This window comes from Patiria miniata, unplaced genomic scaffold (genome assembly GCF_015706575.1).
Source record: "Patiria miniata isolate m_02_andy unplaced genomic scaffold, ASM1570657v1 HiC_scaffold_2, whole genome shotgun sequence".
NCBI lineage: Eukaryota > Metazoa > Echinodermata > Asteroidea > Valvatida > Asterinidae > Patiria > Patiria miniata.
Window position 1 is genome coordinate 13,242,534 of NW_024037058.1, and position 15,776 is coordinate 13,258,309.

Here is a 15,776-nt window from a genome sequence, read left to right on the forward strand (position 1 = left end):
TATCGCCGCCGTAATCGTGCTCATCAATATCACTATATCGTCATCATGATCATCGTTAGGCTATAGTAATCAACCCCCAACCGAAGCCTTTCATAATCGACACATTCACCGCCGCCATTCCATCCCTATTACCACAATCATCATCGTAAGTACCATAAATTCATCAATATCTCCACCACATCACCATACCAGTATCACCATCCACACCATCACCCAAACCTCTTCCACTAATCATCACCATAAATTCATCAATATCTCCACCACATCACCATTACCAGTATCACCATCCACACCATCACCCAAACCTCTTCCACTAATCATCACCATAAATTCATCAATATCTCCACCACATCACCATTATCAGTATCACCATCCACACCATCACCCAAACCTCTTCCACTAATCATCACCATAAATTCATCAATATCTCCACCACATCACCATTACCAGTATCACCATCCACACCATCACCCAAACCTCTTCCACTAATCATCACCATAAATTCATCAATATCTCCACCACATCACCATTATCAGTATCACCATCCACACCATCACCCAAACCTCTCCCACTAATCATCACCATAAATTCATCAATATCTCCACCACATCACCATACCAGTATCACCATCCACACCATCACCCAAACCTCTTCCACTAATCATCACCATAAATTCATCAATATCTCCACCACATCACCATTATCAGTATCACCATCCACACCATCACCCAAACCTCTTCCACTAATCATCACCATAAATTCATCAATATCTCCACCACATCACCATACCAGTATCACCATCCACACCATCACCCAAACCTCTCCCACTAATCATCGCCATAAATTCATCAATATCTCCACCACATCACCATTACCAGTATCACCATCCACACCATCACCCAAACCTCTTCCACTAATCATCACCATAAATTCATCAATATTTCCACATCACCATACCAGTATCACCATCCACACCATCACCCAAACCTCTCCCACTAATCATCGCCATAAATTCATCAATATCTCCACCACATCACCATTATCAGTATCACCATCCACACCATCACCCAAACCTCTCCCACTAATCATCACCATAGCTAGATCCATCACCATCATCACCACATCAGGTTCAGGTTCAGGCTTATTTATTTCCACAGTATTAATTATTTATTAATTATTATTAATTAAAAGTTAATCATAGAAAGTAATAAATAAATAAATAAATAAATGGATATATAAAGATGCAATTAACGAACAAGTGATACTGCAGAGGGATCCATTAAGAAGCAAAGCTTGTAAGCAATGGTCCCTATATAAAGCAAACACGTGCATTGAGCCTACAGAAAGAAGATAAAAGAGAGGGCATGAGATTGGGAGACAAAAATACCAACAGGGCTCAGTGCACATGTTGCTTACAGAAGCTAAGTTAACTTACAGATGTGAACAAACAAAAACAGACAAGTACCTAAGGGCATGGGCTATATACAATGTAGGCTCGCTAACTGGATTTAAATGAACAATTGCATTGCAGAGATTCAGCTATAAGCTTCTAACAATATAGATTTGTAAATACGTTTAAAGGTCGAAATGTTTTTAGAGGCTTTAAGTTTATCAGGAACTGAATTCCAAAGCATGGGTCCCTCGTGTTTAACCGTTTTATGGGCAAAAGAAGTACGGGTGTATGGAATGTGAAAATTAGAGGCTTGACGAGTAAAGTAAGAATGAATTTCGAGATTCCGAGAAAAAATACTTTTAATGGAGGAAGGTATATTGTTACTGGCGACCTGGCGACATCAGACCCAATGCCTCATTGTCATCATCTTCGTCAGCGTGACCCTTTTTCCAATTTTCAATATCATCATAAAATCACATCTCTCATCGCCACCCATATCACAGACACAGAAAATTTCTTTCAAACCCCCTCCTTAAAAATTAACTTCCAACGTTTTTCCCATAAACATCTCTGTTATACACAATCCGATAGGCCCCACATTTAATTGCACCCTGCTGTTTCAATTTAATTAATCCTCCGTTCGACCTAGAAAATTAAAATCAGTTTTAATTGCTTCCCAGTTCTCTCAAATTTAATTTCATCACTGCATTTGTCCTCCAGAATTTGTCCTCCAGCTGTTGTGTCATTCATTCCACTCAACCGATTCGCGAATGGGCAAGATAAAGGACCCTCAATACTGGACATGAAAATACACGTTTATACCGTGCGCCTGTAGACTATAGAAGGAGCGGATGCGCTTGTCAGTACTTTCGGCTCTCGTGTACGTTTGGTACAGTGTTTATAGAGGGAACATAAATCACCACGATCTTTTTTTCTCTACAGGATGGCAGTGTGCTGTCAGACATCGTCAAGGAAATGCAGCCAGGCATGCATCATGAGGACAAGATGACTGGACAGAGATAGCACACATTGAAAGAACAGTTAGTACTCCATGTGGGGAATTATAGGTACTCGATTAAGAGGTAAGTTTTGAATGTCATAAGCTTGTATTGCTTTGTTTTTTTATAGATATAGTTCAATTTGACGAATATGAAAGATTTCGGGACATAGAGTATCACTCAGAAGACCGTTGAGACTGTATAATATTCCCGTTTATCGGTTACTAAAAAGTTATGTGAGATAAGCTTCAGTTCCGTGGAAGATAATTTGAGAGCCGCATACGGCTTATGTAAGTACGATCAACCATTAAATTAATATATCCATAAATTTGAACATTTCGATTTTCTGACCTAGAAGTGAAATTTTCGAATTATTCAGGTTTTCTTTTTACATTTTTTCTGCACGTATTTTATTCATTCCATGGCAGAAGAATGCAATATTAAATTACACCAAAGAATCTCTTGTGAAGCTGGTTTGGTTTGTGTTTTGTCGTGTTTTTTGTTTGTTTGTATTTTTGTGTATGTTTACATACGTACTTTTCGAGTGCGTGTGATATTGGTTCAACATGCAGTCCTCGAAGCATGCAATGCGTGATCTTTGGCGCGTGCACTGCACCGCAAGTTCTCTTAATATTTCGCACGTTATTAAATTTCTGGCTCAATTGTGCCCTTACGCTGCACCCAACACCTTCAGCCGTTATATCTGTATGGAGATGTTGTTATTTAAGGAGCCTGTAAACCCGATTTACCCAGAGAGTAATATCCCCACGGCAGGCCTCATTTTGTAGGGCACCACCTTTCATCCGGACGACACCTTAAGCAAAATACTTAATCAATTCTAGGTGCCCTTTTCATGAAAACCGCCGATTCCAAATCTTGGGTGCGGATCTTGTCAAAATTTCAGTTGCTGGAATTTTTCTCGCACAATATTGCCTTTCGGCTGCATGTAGGTCAGTCGTGCATGGCAAATTCCCGACCAGTTTGACTATTAAGAAAGGTGCAATAGAATCTTAGTCCTGTTTTTATGGTGTATATTATGTGTTAAATAGTGCTTGTTTGGTGAATATGATTCTGTGGATGCACAACTTGATCCAATTTATATGCTTGCCATTTTCATGGTGAAAAATATAGTACATCTTCTCTTTCACAAAGTAGGCTGCAACCTTGATGCACCTTCATGGTATATAGGAATGCATCATGCATGGTCTATACTTATAAGCCATAATCATGGAGCATTTGGCATTTGATCAAAACATTCTTTGTTTTATAGTTTTAAGAAAAACAATAAACTCGCCGAGTTTTCCCTGTAGGTTACTACCCATTGGTAAATTATACGGGGGCCACCCGATAGTCCGATGGTTCGATAGTCCAAAGGATATTGATCCGAAGGTACAATGGTCGATCTGAACGCACAAATTTCCCGTACTCGGGGTTTATTAGATCGAAAATGAAATATGGTTCGTTAATCCGAACATTTGATGCGATAGTCAGAAGGTTCGTTAGTTCGAAGATTCGATAAACAAAAGGTTCGGTATTCTGAATTTAGAATAAGGTGAATTAGTCCGCCTTCAATAGTCCGAAACGAAAATAAAGTTTAATATGGCCTACATGTAGTCCGAAGGTTCATTACTCCGAAAACACACAAGGTTCGATAGTCCGAATTGGCAATAATGTTCAATGCTGTCAATTCGGACTAGAGAGCCTTCGGATTGTTTAAGCTTATTCCATTTTTTGACAAATGGGCCCTTCGGACTATTGAAACTTCGGAATAACGAGCCTTCGGACTAAAACGAACCTTCGGACAATCGGGCTGTCACCAATTGTACAACTGGGATCCTAGACCGAACCGACAAAAGACAATCGTAGGTGTCTTGGACTATTAAACAAACAGACACCAATGAATGGGAGACTGTCCACAAGTATCTAATATAGTACAGTAATAAAGTAAATAAAAACTGCATACCCGTCAAATGACAGCTGTCACTTCCCCGTCCACTTACCGAAGCGTTTAGTAACTCATCACTATTCAACTCAATTAACTACCAAGGAATTCAATACTCTAACGAATCGTTCGTGCTCCTTGTTATGCCATTGCAGTGCTTTTAACGTCTGTTTTTAATTGTTTGGTTTTGTCAGTTTAGTTTCACACTGGCTTAATAATAATGTTGCACCTTTGAAAACTCGGTTCTGATAGCATTGCCTTCCAAGCAAGATATTCCATCAAAGAATGCCTAATCAACTTGATATACAAAAACCCAACCCCGGTTAAATGAAGTACCACCCTGGTCCCGATTCACTCATCAAACACTCGTAACTGTCTTTAAATGTTCAGTTCCTATAAATATTGGTAACAATTGATAGTTGGCACATTATGCCGAAATTGCTTCCTACAGTTACTAATGGCGGTGGCTAAAATCCAAAACCTCTATAACAAGATGAGTTTCGATCGTGTTCAATTTCATTATTTAGTATTCATTAATTAATGCATCTCACAAATATTACTCGGGCTCTGAGACCTAATTGGTCTACTGTTTTGCTTAGGACTCTCGGTCAAGTGGGACAGCCACGCTTATGCAATTATAAATCGTAAATAGGAACATGTGTTTTGTCCTTGCTAATCGATAAGCGAATTACCAAGCTTCTGCATGGATGATCACAGTACAATTCTAGCTCAAATATTTGTGAGGTTGTTGAGTTGTTTGTCGATGCTGAGGCCAACATTTTGTGCGACGGAATACTGCACATAAATTAAACAATGTAGACAAAAACTTGTAATGGATATAATAATAATACACCGGTCAATATATAAGCATACGATGCAGTCGTTTAAAACGCTTTCAGTGCGTCACTCACGTTATGTTAATTCATTGTATTGCTGGAAATCGTTCTTATTGAGCGAGGTGTCACATTCACTCCGAAACAAACAGATCAATAATGACATAATGGCTTGTTGACGAGTATACTGTTGCATTTGTCAACGTCAGCGTGCATATATTTTCTTTAAATTTCGTGTTACATGTACATCTATATGATTTATATTAATTTCAAACACATTTTTATTATTTAAATTCGTTTACGAATCCCCGGTCATGCATTGTTACAATTTACAATGCCATTCTGTCTCCTATTGGTTCAGGGCAGGCATTTGTTTTCTCCAAATATCCAGGGAAAGTAGAATCTCCAGAACCTGTTAAATCGGATTTGTAAAACAAGACGATATTTTCCAGATTCGATTATCGGGAGATGTATAGACAAAAAGTTGAGGACAAAAAGAAAAACTTACAAAACAAAAAAACAGAATGCAATGACACCAATGAACTTTTATTACATGCGAGACAGCCGTAAATGTTTCTTTGGCAATCGCACGTTGGTTTTTCTTCTTCTGTTTTGAGTTCACCCTTTTTTGAAATGCAATTTGAGTTTGACTTCATATAGCATTACATGTACGTACAAACCGAGGCGATGAATGACCAGTACTCTTGTTCATTTGTAATCCCTACGGACGGCGTAATGTCTTTTACACCAACGCAAATTTGGTTTTACTCGAATTTCTTGGGAATGACGCATTCAAAATGCACTCATATCGTTGTGCAAATACAGAGTGGTGTTGTTTTTACCGTGCCCTGCAAATTCCAAATCAAACCTTTCGAATGAAAGGAGAATAATTACATAATGGTTACATTATTCATATCCCAGAGGACAGAGCCTCGGATTGCTTTATATTAAACATGCCACATCGGTCCAAGCAACAAAAATATGGTGTTTTTTTTTGTTGCAGTACTTTGACGAACTGAGCACAACCGTCTGTTTAGGGCTTTACGACTGTTCCATGAATGTTATAGCTATTTTTTGTTTTACTTTATTTTTTGGTATAACAAAAACGTGTGATTTGCTGTAATGGAACTACTTGTTTTTTTCGGGGATGAGGGATTACTTTTTGAGTTTTAGAAACTGGCTTCCTAACTTTAATTTAGAAATCAAGCTTGCTAATTTGTGTGTTAAAGATACCTCCAACAAATTCCTAGATTTCGCCATTTTACCATTGGCTTCAATCGGTCTTCTTAAAGGGACAATGTAATATCAGACATTTGACTTTACTCTTTCCATTTCTGAGATTGTTTCAGAACTTTTGGGGATTTGTGCTAATGAAATTTTTCCGCACTCATGAGAGTACTTTGATGTCATGTCATGTACGTCTGTGATCACTTTTTATTTTGGTGTTCTTTGTTGCTTTTATATTGGTGTTCTTGTCAGTCAATTAGCAAACTGTATTCACAAACATTTCTAATGAACTGAATTTAAATGTTTAAGTAATCTTATAAAAAGTTCCTAAATTGTTGAGTGTATATCTAAACTGATAGCAGAGTCATATACCATGGAGATATAAAACAAAGTGCTCTTTCCACAACGAATATATTGCCCATTTATTTTCATTTGGACGGATATTAACCGAAAATACATTTTGGGACAAAACTCACTGTATGTCCTCTGAAAAGGGCACGCTGCATAACGTTGTGTCAAAGCACGGACTATTTACAAATGGTCCGTGGTCAAAGTCAACTCCACCACGTAACGGCCGTCCAGCCGGTGTCCCGGCGTTCGCGTGAATTGCCAGTTCGCCATTCTCTGCTCGTCAACATCGCTTCATCGCCATCATCGCGTTCGATGACACAACAATCAAGATATATCTGTTCGTCGTATATTCTCGGTGCGTGACAACCCGAGAGAACCTCTTCCCGTGGGGGGGGGGGGGGGGGGGGGGGGGGGGGGGCGGTAGAGCACGGCATCGATTCCCTCTCATTCGTCATCAGCAACAACAGCTCCCCTGCGTACGGTTGGCAATTACTTTATCCACAGTTAAGTATAGTCACTGATCATATAGTGTGCATGCTCCTTCAGAGCCATGAATCGGATATATAAAAAGTGAAATAAATTTCATTGAAAAGTTGGACATGATTCCAAATTATGTGGGGGAAAAAAATAATAGTTTTAGGAAAAATGAAAATTTGAGTTGCCGGGAATGAACACCTGCACTACGGAGTCACTTCAAATTTTTGCCTGGAAACTAACCGTATAAAGTCATCCCAAATCACACGTATATATCATATTATTATTTCAACCATGTGATATGTTTGACGCATGCGTGTTATGGTTATTGACTATTTTAGGTTGCAAAAGAAGACAAATGTCTACGGCTAGGCTCAGGCTGCAGATGTGTTTTCCATTCCGGCGCGATATTGTAACAGTTACTTTCCCGTTATCTGTCGATAAATTGGGTGATTTGTTTTGAAGTACGGTGTCAGGTGTAACCTCCCCCCCCCCAAAAAAAAATCCATATTGTCTCTCACAGTTCTGTTTTGTATTGGTGCATATGCGTTAGAGGGGTTGTACGTCTTTTTTTCAACGCATATATGTACAAACAAATTAATGTATTGCCTCATGATGTTTGGCTGTTCTTTGACACATTGCGCTCAAAGGAAAATTAAACTTTTTGTACTAAAAAAATAATTTCATATTCATAGCTATTTAAAATAATGATGAAAGGGTCGCCGAATAAAATAACCAAATGTTAGTGACATTTTTAGCGTTCTGGAGACGATATCCACATACAAAGCAATACATCATCCAAAAAAGTAACCCTCACCTTATTTTTCTGAAATGTCTGTTAATGGTACTTGATAGAGGGGCTCTTTTTTTCGATTTAAACTTTCACCTTTCTGTGCTCTCCTGCTTGAGTTCGCATAAAACCTTTGGATCCCTGCTGGAAGGGTCTCTGATGTATTCGTCGGGAAATAAGTCAACGATCACTCTTTTTAAGTGCAGTTCTCTATTTGTATTCTACCCTGCCCTGCTTGCACTCTGTAGCCAGGGGTTCACAAATGCATTGCCAGGTAATCTTGCCATCATTCTTTCTTTGACGTCTTCCCGATAAGGATCTTACTCCCAGGCCAAGACTAAGCCAAGGGACTCTACACGAATCTAACCCGTGTTGTGGCAATGAGATTCCTATATGTGTGAGTTCCAGGAGACTCGAAAACCTTTCCATACACCGTCTTCATTTTCTTTTTTTTTTCTCTGAACGTTAGTCGTCCTTCTTGGCTGGCATCAACCTTTAACGAAGGAAAATTGAATAACAATCTAAATAACATTGTTAATTAATATAAATTGACGTCGAATCCATCTGCATATTTTTGCCAGCTTGAAAACAAAACCAAAACGTATCTGACAACTTTAGATACATTCTTGCATGATTTGCAGTCTATTCTCCAAATGCCATGTGGACTCAGGTCTGGTCTCTAATGGCACTTACAGTCACGATCTCTCATCCTCAACACATTGTGAACTCAGCATTGTGCACTGAGACCTGAGCAATCCCAACAAGAGATACAAATCACAAAAGCCAGTTGCCTGTCAACTGAAAAGGTTGATTTTTAACTGATTTGAATCGATTTATTTTAAGTCATCCATTCTTTTTACCTTGATTTTTTTTTTTAAAACGCGAGGCTGGCTTGGTCATGGTCAAATATTACTCTTCTTGCATCGATCCGTCCCCTGACGTTGCAATTTTCCTCACTATTTAAGAAAAACAACCTCGACATGTACGCTTGAGCGACTGAGTTCAGCGGCTGTTAAATACAAAAAGCTACTGAAACTACCTCGACACCCCAACGCCAGCGGTGTTTTGATCGATGTGCGTGCGGTTGTTTTCCCGCTTGCGTGTTTGCTCGGTGATTATGCTTGTTTCTGCCAATATTGAACGAGTATGAAATGTCAGCCGGATTTGGTAATAGCCTGTTCAGAGAATAGCCTATACACAGCGGCTGGCCCTTTGTTTGCAGTGACGGAGCTTTGCTGCAACGTTGCATATAGAATGGCGCAAAACCAACGCTGATTTGAATTTGCGCAATATGTAACATGTTATCATATTAACCGAATTAAATATAACCCCTTAGGGCGTATGGATTTTTTTTCATCATAATAGCAGTGTGCATGACTGTAAGAATAACGATAACGATTTCGTCGGATATTTTAAAAGGCTTGTTGATGGAAACATGTAGTCTGGTTCCCAGACCAACAGATTCTGACTATTCCTGATGAATCTTAGGTCCGGTAACCTCCGGTAATACATTGTATTACAATTTACGTCACGTGACTAAAACGGGAGGAATTGCTCCTTTTTCCGAAAATTTCCGAAGTTTGCCGAATTCGTTTCGTCGACAATAACATTCGGACGACTTTGCCAATTTGACTCAGCTAGAGATCCTGGATCTCGACAACTTCATTCAGTATGAGTCTTCAGCATTTGAAAAATTGGTATCTCTCTAACATTACATACTCTCCGTGCCATATTTAACCTGTCCAAGTTGGAAGAGCTGCACCTGACGCACATCGCATTCAGGTGGTGTCGAGCTGGCTGAATAGTGTGCCAAACGCTTGGGTTGCTGGAGCTTTGTTTGCAGTGACGGAGCTTTGCTGCAACGTTGCATATAGAATGGCGCAAAACCAACGCTGATTTGAATTTGCGCAATATGTAACATGTTATCATATTAACCGAATTAAATATAACCCCTTAGGGCGTATGGATTTTTTTTCATCATAATAGCAGTGTGCATGACTGTAAGAATAACGATAACGATTTCGTCGGATATTTTAAAAGGCTTGTTGATGGAAACATGTAGTCTGGTTCCCAGACCAACAGATTCTGACTATTCCTGATGAATCTTAGGTCCGGTAACCTCCGGTAATACATTGTATTACAATTTACGTCACGTGACTAAAACGGAGGAATTGCTCCTTTTTCCGAAAATTTCCGAAGTTTGCCGAATTCGTTTCGTCGACAATCGGATAGTGCCCGAGCTTTTCCGAGTATAATATAGGTTTAATTAACCGCTAATTGCTTATTAATTTTTTTCTAAATGAGTTGATAATTAATATTCATTGCTTTCATTGAGAAAACTTGAAATTCACGACGATTTTGTGCATCAAATATACTCGGATCGTATGGGCGAACTTTTTGCTGCGTCATGTACAATTTTAAATTTGACGACCGTTACCGAGATTTTCCTAACGATTGCTAATTGGGTGCCTAAATTTGAAGATTCCAGATCAACATTAGTCATTGTTATCTTACAGAAACATCAAACTGTATTATCATAATATGATAATTATTACGAAGCAAGTGATTTATTTACAAATTTGATCAGAACATTAAAAGCTAAAAGTGATAAAGCGAAATCGGAAACGAAGCTGAGCTTTGAAAAAGGGCTATCAATGTCGTCATGTTTATTTTTAGCCACGGAGGCTGCCTGACCTAAGATTCATCAGGAATAGTCAGAATCTTTTGGTCTGGGAACCAGACTAGGAAACATGTTCAACTGTTCACCCACATAATACACTCACAGTGTTATACGCTTTGCCCAACCCTCCCCACCCCTTGACAGAACGCATGTAATGTTTAGCTTTCAGTGCCCGCAGCGGCCAGAAGTGGCCAGAACTGAAATGCCCGATGCGTAGACGGCAAGCATTAATATTAATTTTGTTCGTAAGCACTGCAGTTCAGAAGCACTGTAAGAACAGTTTAGATCTACAGGAAAAGAAATCCAGGTGTTTTTAAATACTAGGTAGTGGCATGCTATTTTTGTAGATTGTTTCAATAATACAAGTTCATCGAAACACCTTCCATAATAAGCTCTACACATTGAGTGTAGTGTAAGAACGTTGCCGCGTCTTAAATTTCCTACACCGCATTGTCTGAGCAGAACAGTGTTGTCATTTGATTCATATTCTTCTGGTTTTTTTTGTGGTTTTATACTTCAGGTTAAAATGGAACCTTCCTTGCGAATCCGAAGGGAGACGTTCCTCGCCCTGTTGATGATACATCTGATAACAGCTGTTGGGTTCCTGCACTACCGCTGCCCGGATTACTGCCGCTGTGACAGGAGGACGAAGACCGTAACTTGTAAGGAAAACTTATTTGCCGAGGTTCCCCCGAATCTTCCCATCAATACCAAAACACTCGACCTCCAGGGGCAAAGCTTCACCAACTTGCAAAGGATATCTCTCTACCCGATCCGCACCTTGAGGAAATTAAATTTAGCGGACGGCAACATCCACAGCATTGCGGACGACGCTCTGAGAAATACGCCCAAGCTGAAGCGGCTTAACCTGAGCTTCAACTACTTGAACGAGATCCCTACGGCTGTCTCGGCAGGAATTTCAATCAAAGAACTCATCATGCCCTACAATAACATTCGATCCCTCCATTCGGACGACTTTGCCAATTTGACTCAGCTAGAGATCCTGGATCTCGACAATAACTTCATCAGTTCCCTACCCTCCGGAGTCTTCAGCCATTTGAAAAAGTTGGCCATCCTCTATCTCTCTAACAATTCCATACGTTCCCTCTCCGGTGCCATATTTGGAAACCTGTCCAAGTTGGAAGAGCTGCACCTGACGCACAATCGCATTCAGGTGGTGTCGAGCGGCTGGCTGAATAGTGTGCCAAACGCTTGGGTGCTGGAGCTTGGGTTCGCCGTGGAGGAGGGGAATCACACAGCTGCCGCTAATCTGCTGACGACCGTCGGCACCGATGTGTACTTGCAGAACGTGGAGCGCTTAGTTGTCAGTGGAAACGACATGCTTGATATCCCTTGTGAAGACTTTTTGGTATTTCCATCCCTGAAACACCTAGACCTCAGTCTGAACTCTTTTACAGACATTCCGCAGGCATGTTTCAGCATGCTCAGCGAACTGGAAACACTTATACTGAATAACAACGCAATCAACGCGCTGAAACAAGGAGCCTTTTACAATTCCACTAGCATCTGGACCTTGGACCTTTCATTTAATCATCTCCAGGAACTGCAACCAGGAGCCTTCCTTGGTTCTTACCTTGAGACCCTGGACCTCAGCAGTAACAAAATCCGTAGACTCAACAACGGGAGCTTCATTGGCTTGGAACACCTTCCATACTTATATCTAATGGGGAACAGAATCGAGAGACTGACTAGAACCATTCTGAGACCGCTCAAAAACCTGTACATCCTGGACCTTCGGATGAACCGCCTGACGCGGGTGTCCAATCAGTTCTGCAACATGTCCAGCCTGACGAACTTAGCCCTGACCGGCAACTTAATCGAGTATATTTCACCGGGAGCCTTTCGGGGGTCTGATAACCTCAGGGGTCTCTTCCTGGACGGCAACCGTATCCAGACGGTTGCAGAGGAGACCTTTAATCTGCCCAACCTTGTGGCCGTAAAACTCAACAACAATCCTTGGCACTGCGACTGCCGGATGCGATGGATCCGAGAGGCAATGTTTCCGGACAGCAAGCGGCACACATGGATGCTCTACACGGACGTCGAAGGAGTAAACTCCTACATGGGCATCACCTGCGCCTCGCCAACGTCCTTCGCGAACTTCTCCCTCTTCCGGATCAAGGAGACAGAAATCTTCAGGTTGATTTGTACGAGTTACGTGTCACCCTTGGCGATCGAGATCATCGTGGGTATCTCCTTTGCCATCATCGCCTCTAGCACGCTGTGCTATGTGGCTAAACTGTACTGCAAGGTCAGGGAGTTGGAAAGGACGGGTGCCGAAACTGCCAAGTCATTGTCGTAGTAATCATCCACCTGTATGTACATGTCCTTGGATCTTTTCCAGTGTATTGTCATTACTGATCACATGTAGTTACTAAACATTGGACGTTTCACAGCAAAGAAAAGTTATCGTTGGTGGAGAAAGCCCTGCCAAACCCACAGAGTGCAAATGGTACAAGTAGTACACTTTGCACTTTGCGACAAACTTGTAACGGCTTTCAGTTTGCTGAGAGAAAGGACTGTAAAACTGTTAATTTTGGGGAGGAGGGAGTGTTATAAAAGCAAGTGAAATGGCCACCACGAAAATGAGAATGGCCCCTCGGTGTCAACCGCATGTTGACGCCCTTTGTAATGTATTGCAGTAATCGAAAGGCCTATGTGCCACCCCATAGGATCATCAGGGCCAGGATTAAGTTTTAAAAGATCAGTCACATTACTGTGGAAGACATTGACTAGTTATAAAGATAATATATTATTTGCAACAATCTACAACATACATCAAAATTCAATAAGGGGAGTTTCAACCGTAGAAAAAGGTTAAAAAGCTGCCCCGCCCCTCTGCTAAAAGCCACTGTGTAAATTGCGTCAATGAGGCAGCAAACAGAAAAGACCAGTTTGCTTACCCCACGGTACGGCACTAGCACTCCCACAAAAATCAAAGCTGCTTGGCCTGTATTGCTTTTCCGCAGCATTATAAATAAACAATGCGTGGATGCTTCTTTTGTCGCTGAATTCTCAAGATTCGAAACATTTTATTGATTCTGCCAGAGGGAAGGTCTTTGTGAAATCTGCGCCTCTATGGTAAATCGAACTGTGTGAAATGCTTTCACTATAGGCCTATACGCATGTAAAAGTTTATTACAAAACAGTCGTTTGATTGTAAAGCTGTACATTGACGTCATCAAAATGGGCTTGTGCCAGATGCTCCAGACGGCTTTTGTTTTCCTTCTGGTTTTTTTTAGCAGAGCTTATTCACTTTTATTTATTTTTTTTACGGCTGAAATTCCCCTTAATAATTTTTTTGATGCTGTAGATTGTTTCAAAAATATATTATTCAAATTAGTCGAATTTTGCCACTGAAATATGACTGATCTTTAAAGTACAAATTATACGTTTGGTCCTCAGTTTAAGATACTTCTCTTGCGTCACCCTATCCGGAATGGGTGCCATTGGAAAGAAGGGTGCATTATAGGGAAATCACTCCTTGTTCCATATTGCATGAATGATCACTCTTAAAACAATTTGTTCCCCTATTCAATTTTAAACAGTTTTAATTTAAATCTATGTAAATATTGTCCTCCAACGAGACTGCTTTTACTTTTTATACGATTCTGCTCTTAGTCACGCTTGCGACATCAATATCATGCACAGAACACAAAAATGAATTCAATATTAGTACACATATTACATGAAAATATAAAGGTCGTTTGATTGCTGCACGTCAGATAAATTCTTTGTTCAGGATTTGAGAAACAAAATCTGTTTTCACAAACTCAGTCTACGACTCTCACGGTAATGTCATTCAAAGACGCGAGTAAGTACACAAAGTGTAGAAGACTGAACAACGTATAACTTAAGCGCTGTGTTTACAAGAAAATACACACTAGAAGGAGCACACCAAGTCCCATTCATGAAGCTTATTCCAATGGCCTCCAAGTTTAATCGTTATCCATATATAAACTGAATCTGTTTTAAACAAAAAAATTGAGACGAATTTGTTTCTAAAGATTGTTTCTTTTAATGTTAAGGGTTGGTAGCCCCGAAAACGGGAGGAATGTGGCAAATTATATGTTAATGTATGGATGGAAAGATACAACGCGTTATAAAATATTGAGGAAACAAAATGGCGCCTGTAAGTCACGTGGCACGTTTATCCAATCCGATTAATGTCGACTAAAACAGAGTCATTAGCTAAGTATGTTTAGACGGCACTGTAATGCATACCATGGTTAATCCTTCTAATGTACACAAAAGCGCACAAAACCCGGCACTTACATTTAATTAGAATAATGCACCATTCAACCATACGCCAAAACCAAGATCGAGGCACTCTGTGAATTTACTTGTGAAAAAGGTGAAGTATTTTTGGAAGTCGAGAGCGTGCTTCTGACATTAAGGCTCGCAAGCTTCAATCAGCATGGGATATAATGCATACTGAAAGAACCAAAGATTTTGACAGCTAATGGACGGTATTTAAGGTATTGCATTTATATGAGTATTATGGAAATAAATATTTTCTAAATACAGAAAATATGAAGGCCGATGAGTGAGATGTGTATAAAATGTAGGACCTATTGCATTTTAAAAGGAAAACATGATCCAGCTTGAAACAAAGTGTTGGCATCGTCCTTAATGGGTTTACGACGCCACATCAATGTAAAATATCGGATTGAGCACAGTCGTAAACAGTATAGTTAGCATATGTGATGACGGTTTGAAGATTTGATATCTCCCCCTCCCCCACACTCCCAATGCATAGCAACAACCTAGGTAACAAAACCATTCCCCCCCCCCCCCCATCGACTTTTCTTAATAAATTTAAGCTCTCCTCGAAAAATTATTTATTTCAGTCCGGAGTCTCCATAAATATTCCATCAGGAAGCATGAGCTGTGCAGGAAATCTAATCCCACAGCTCAGTGATTATGCTACAACCTTCTCAGACTTGTGTTTCGGAGTCGCACCGGACTAAGTATCCTCTACATCGGATTGTATTGAATAGATTTATTGAGGTCGACGTTTGAATCAACAGCGGAGTTTCATGCGAGATAAATAAAGAGATTGAATGT

General features: G+C 40.1%; 1 protein-coding gene across 1 annotated transcript; it reads left to right on the plus strand.

Moving 5' to 3' along the window:
• Window positions 1–2,410: 2,410 nt before the first annotated feature.
• On the plus strand, window positions 2,411–13,992 carry LOC119726567 (insulin-like growth factor-binding protein complex acid labile subunit). The gene is made up of 2 exons (XM_038198304.1): window positions 2,411–2,475; window positions 11,209–13,992. The coding sequence occupies exon 2, from the start codon at window positions 11,215–11,217 to the stop codon at window positions 13,009–13,011; it is 1,797 nt and encodes a 598-aa protein (XP_038054232.1). The 5' UTR covers window positions 2,411–2,475; window positions 11,209–11,214; the 3' UTR covers window positions 13,012–13,992.
• The last annotated feature ends 1,784 nt before the right edge of the window (window positions 13,993–15,776 follow it).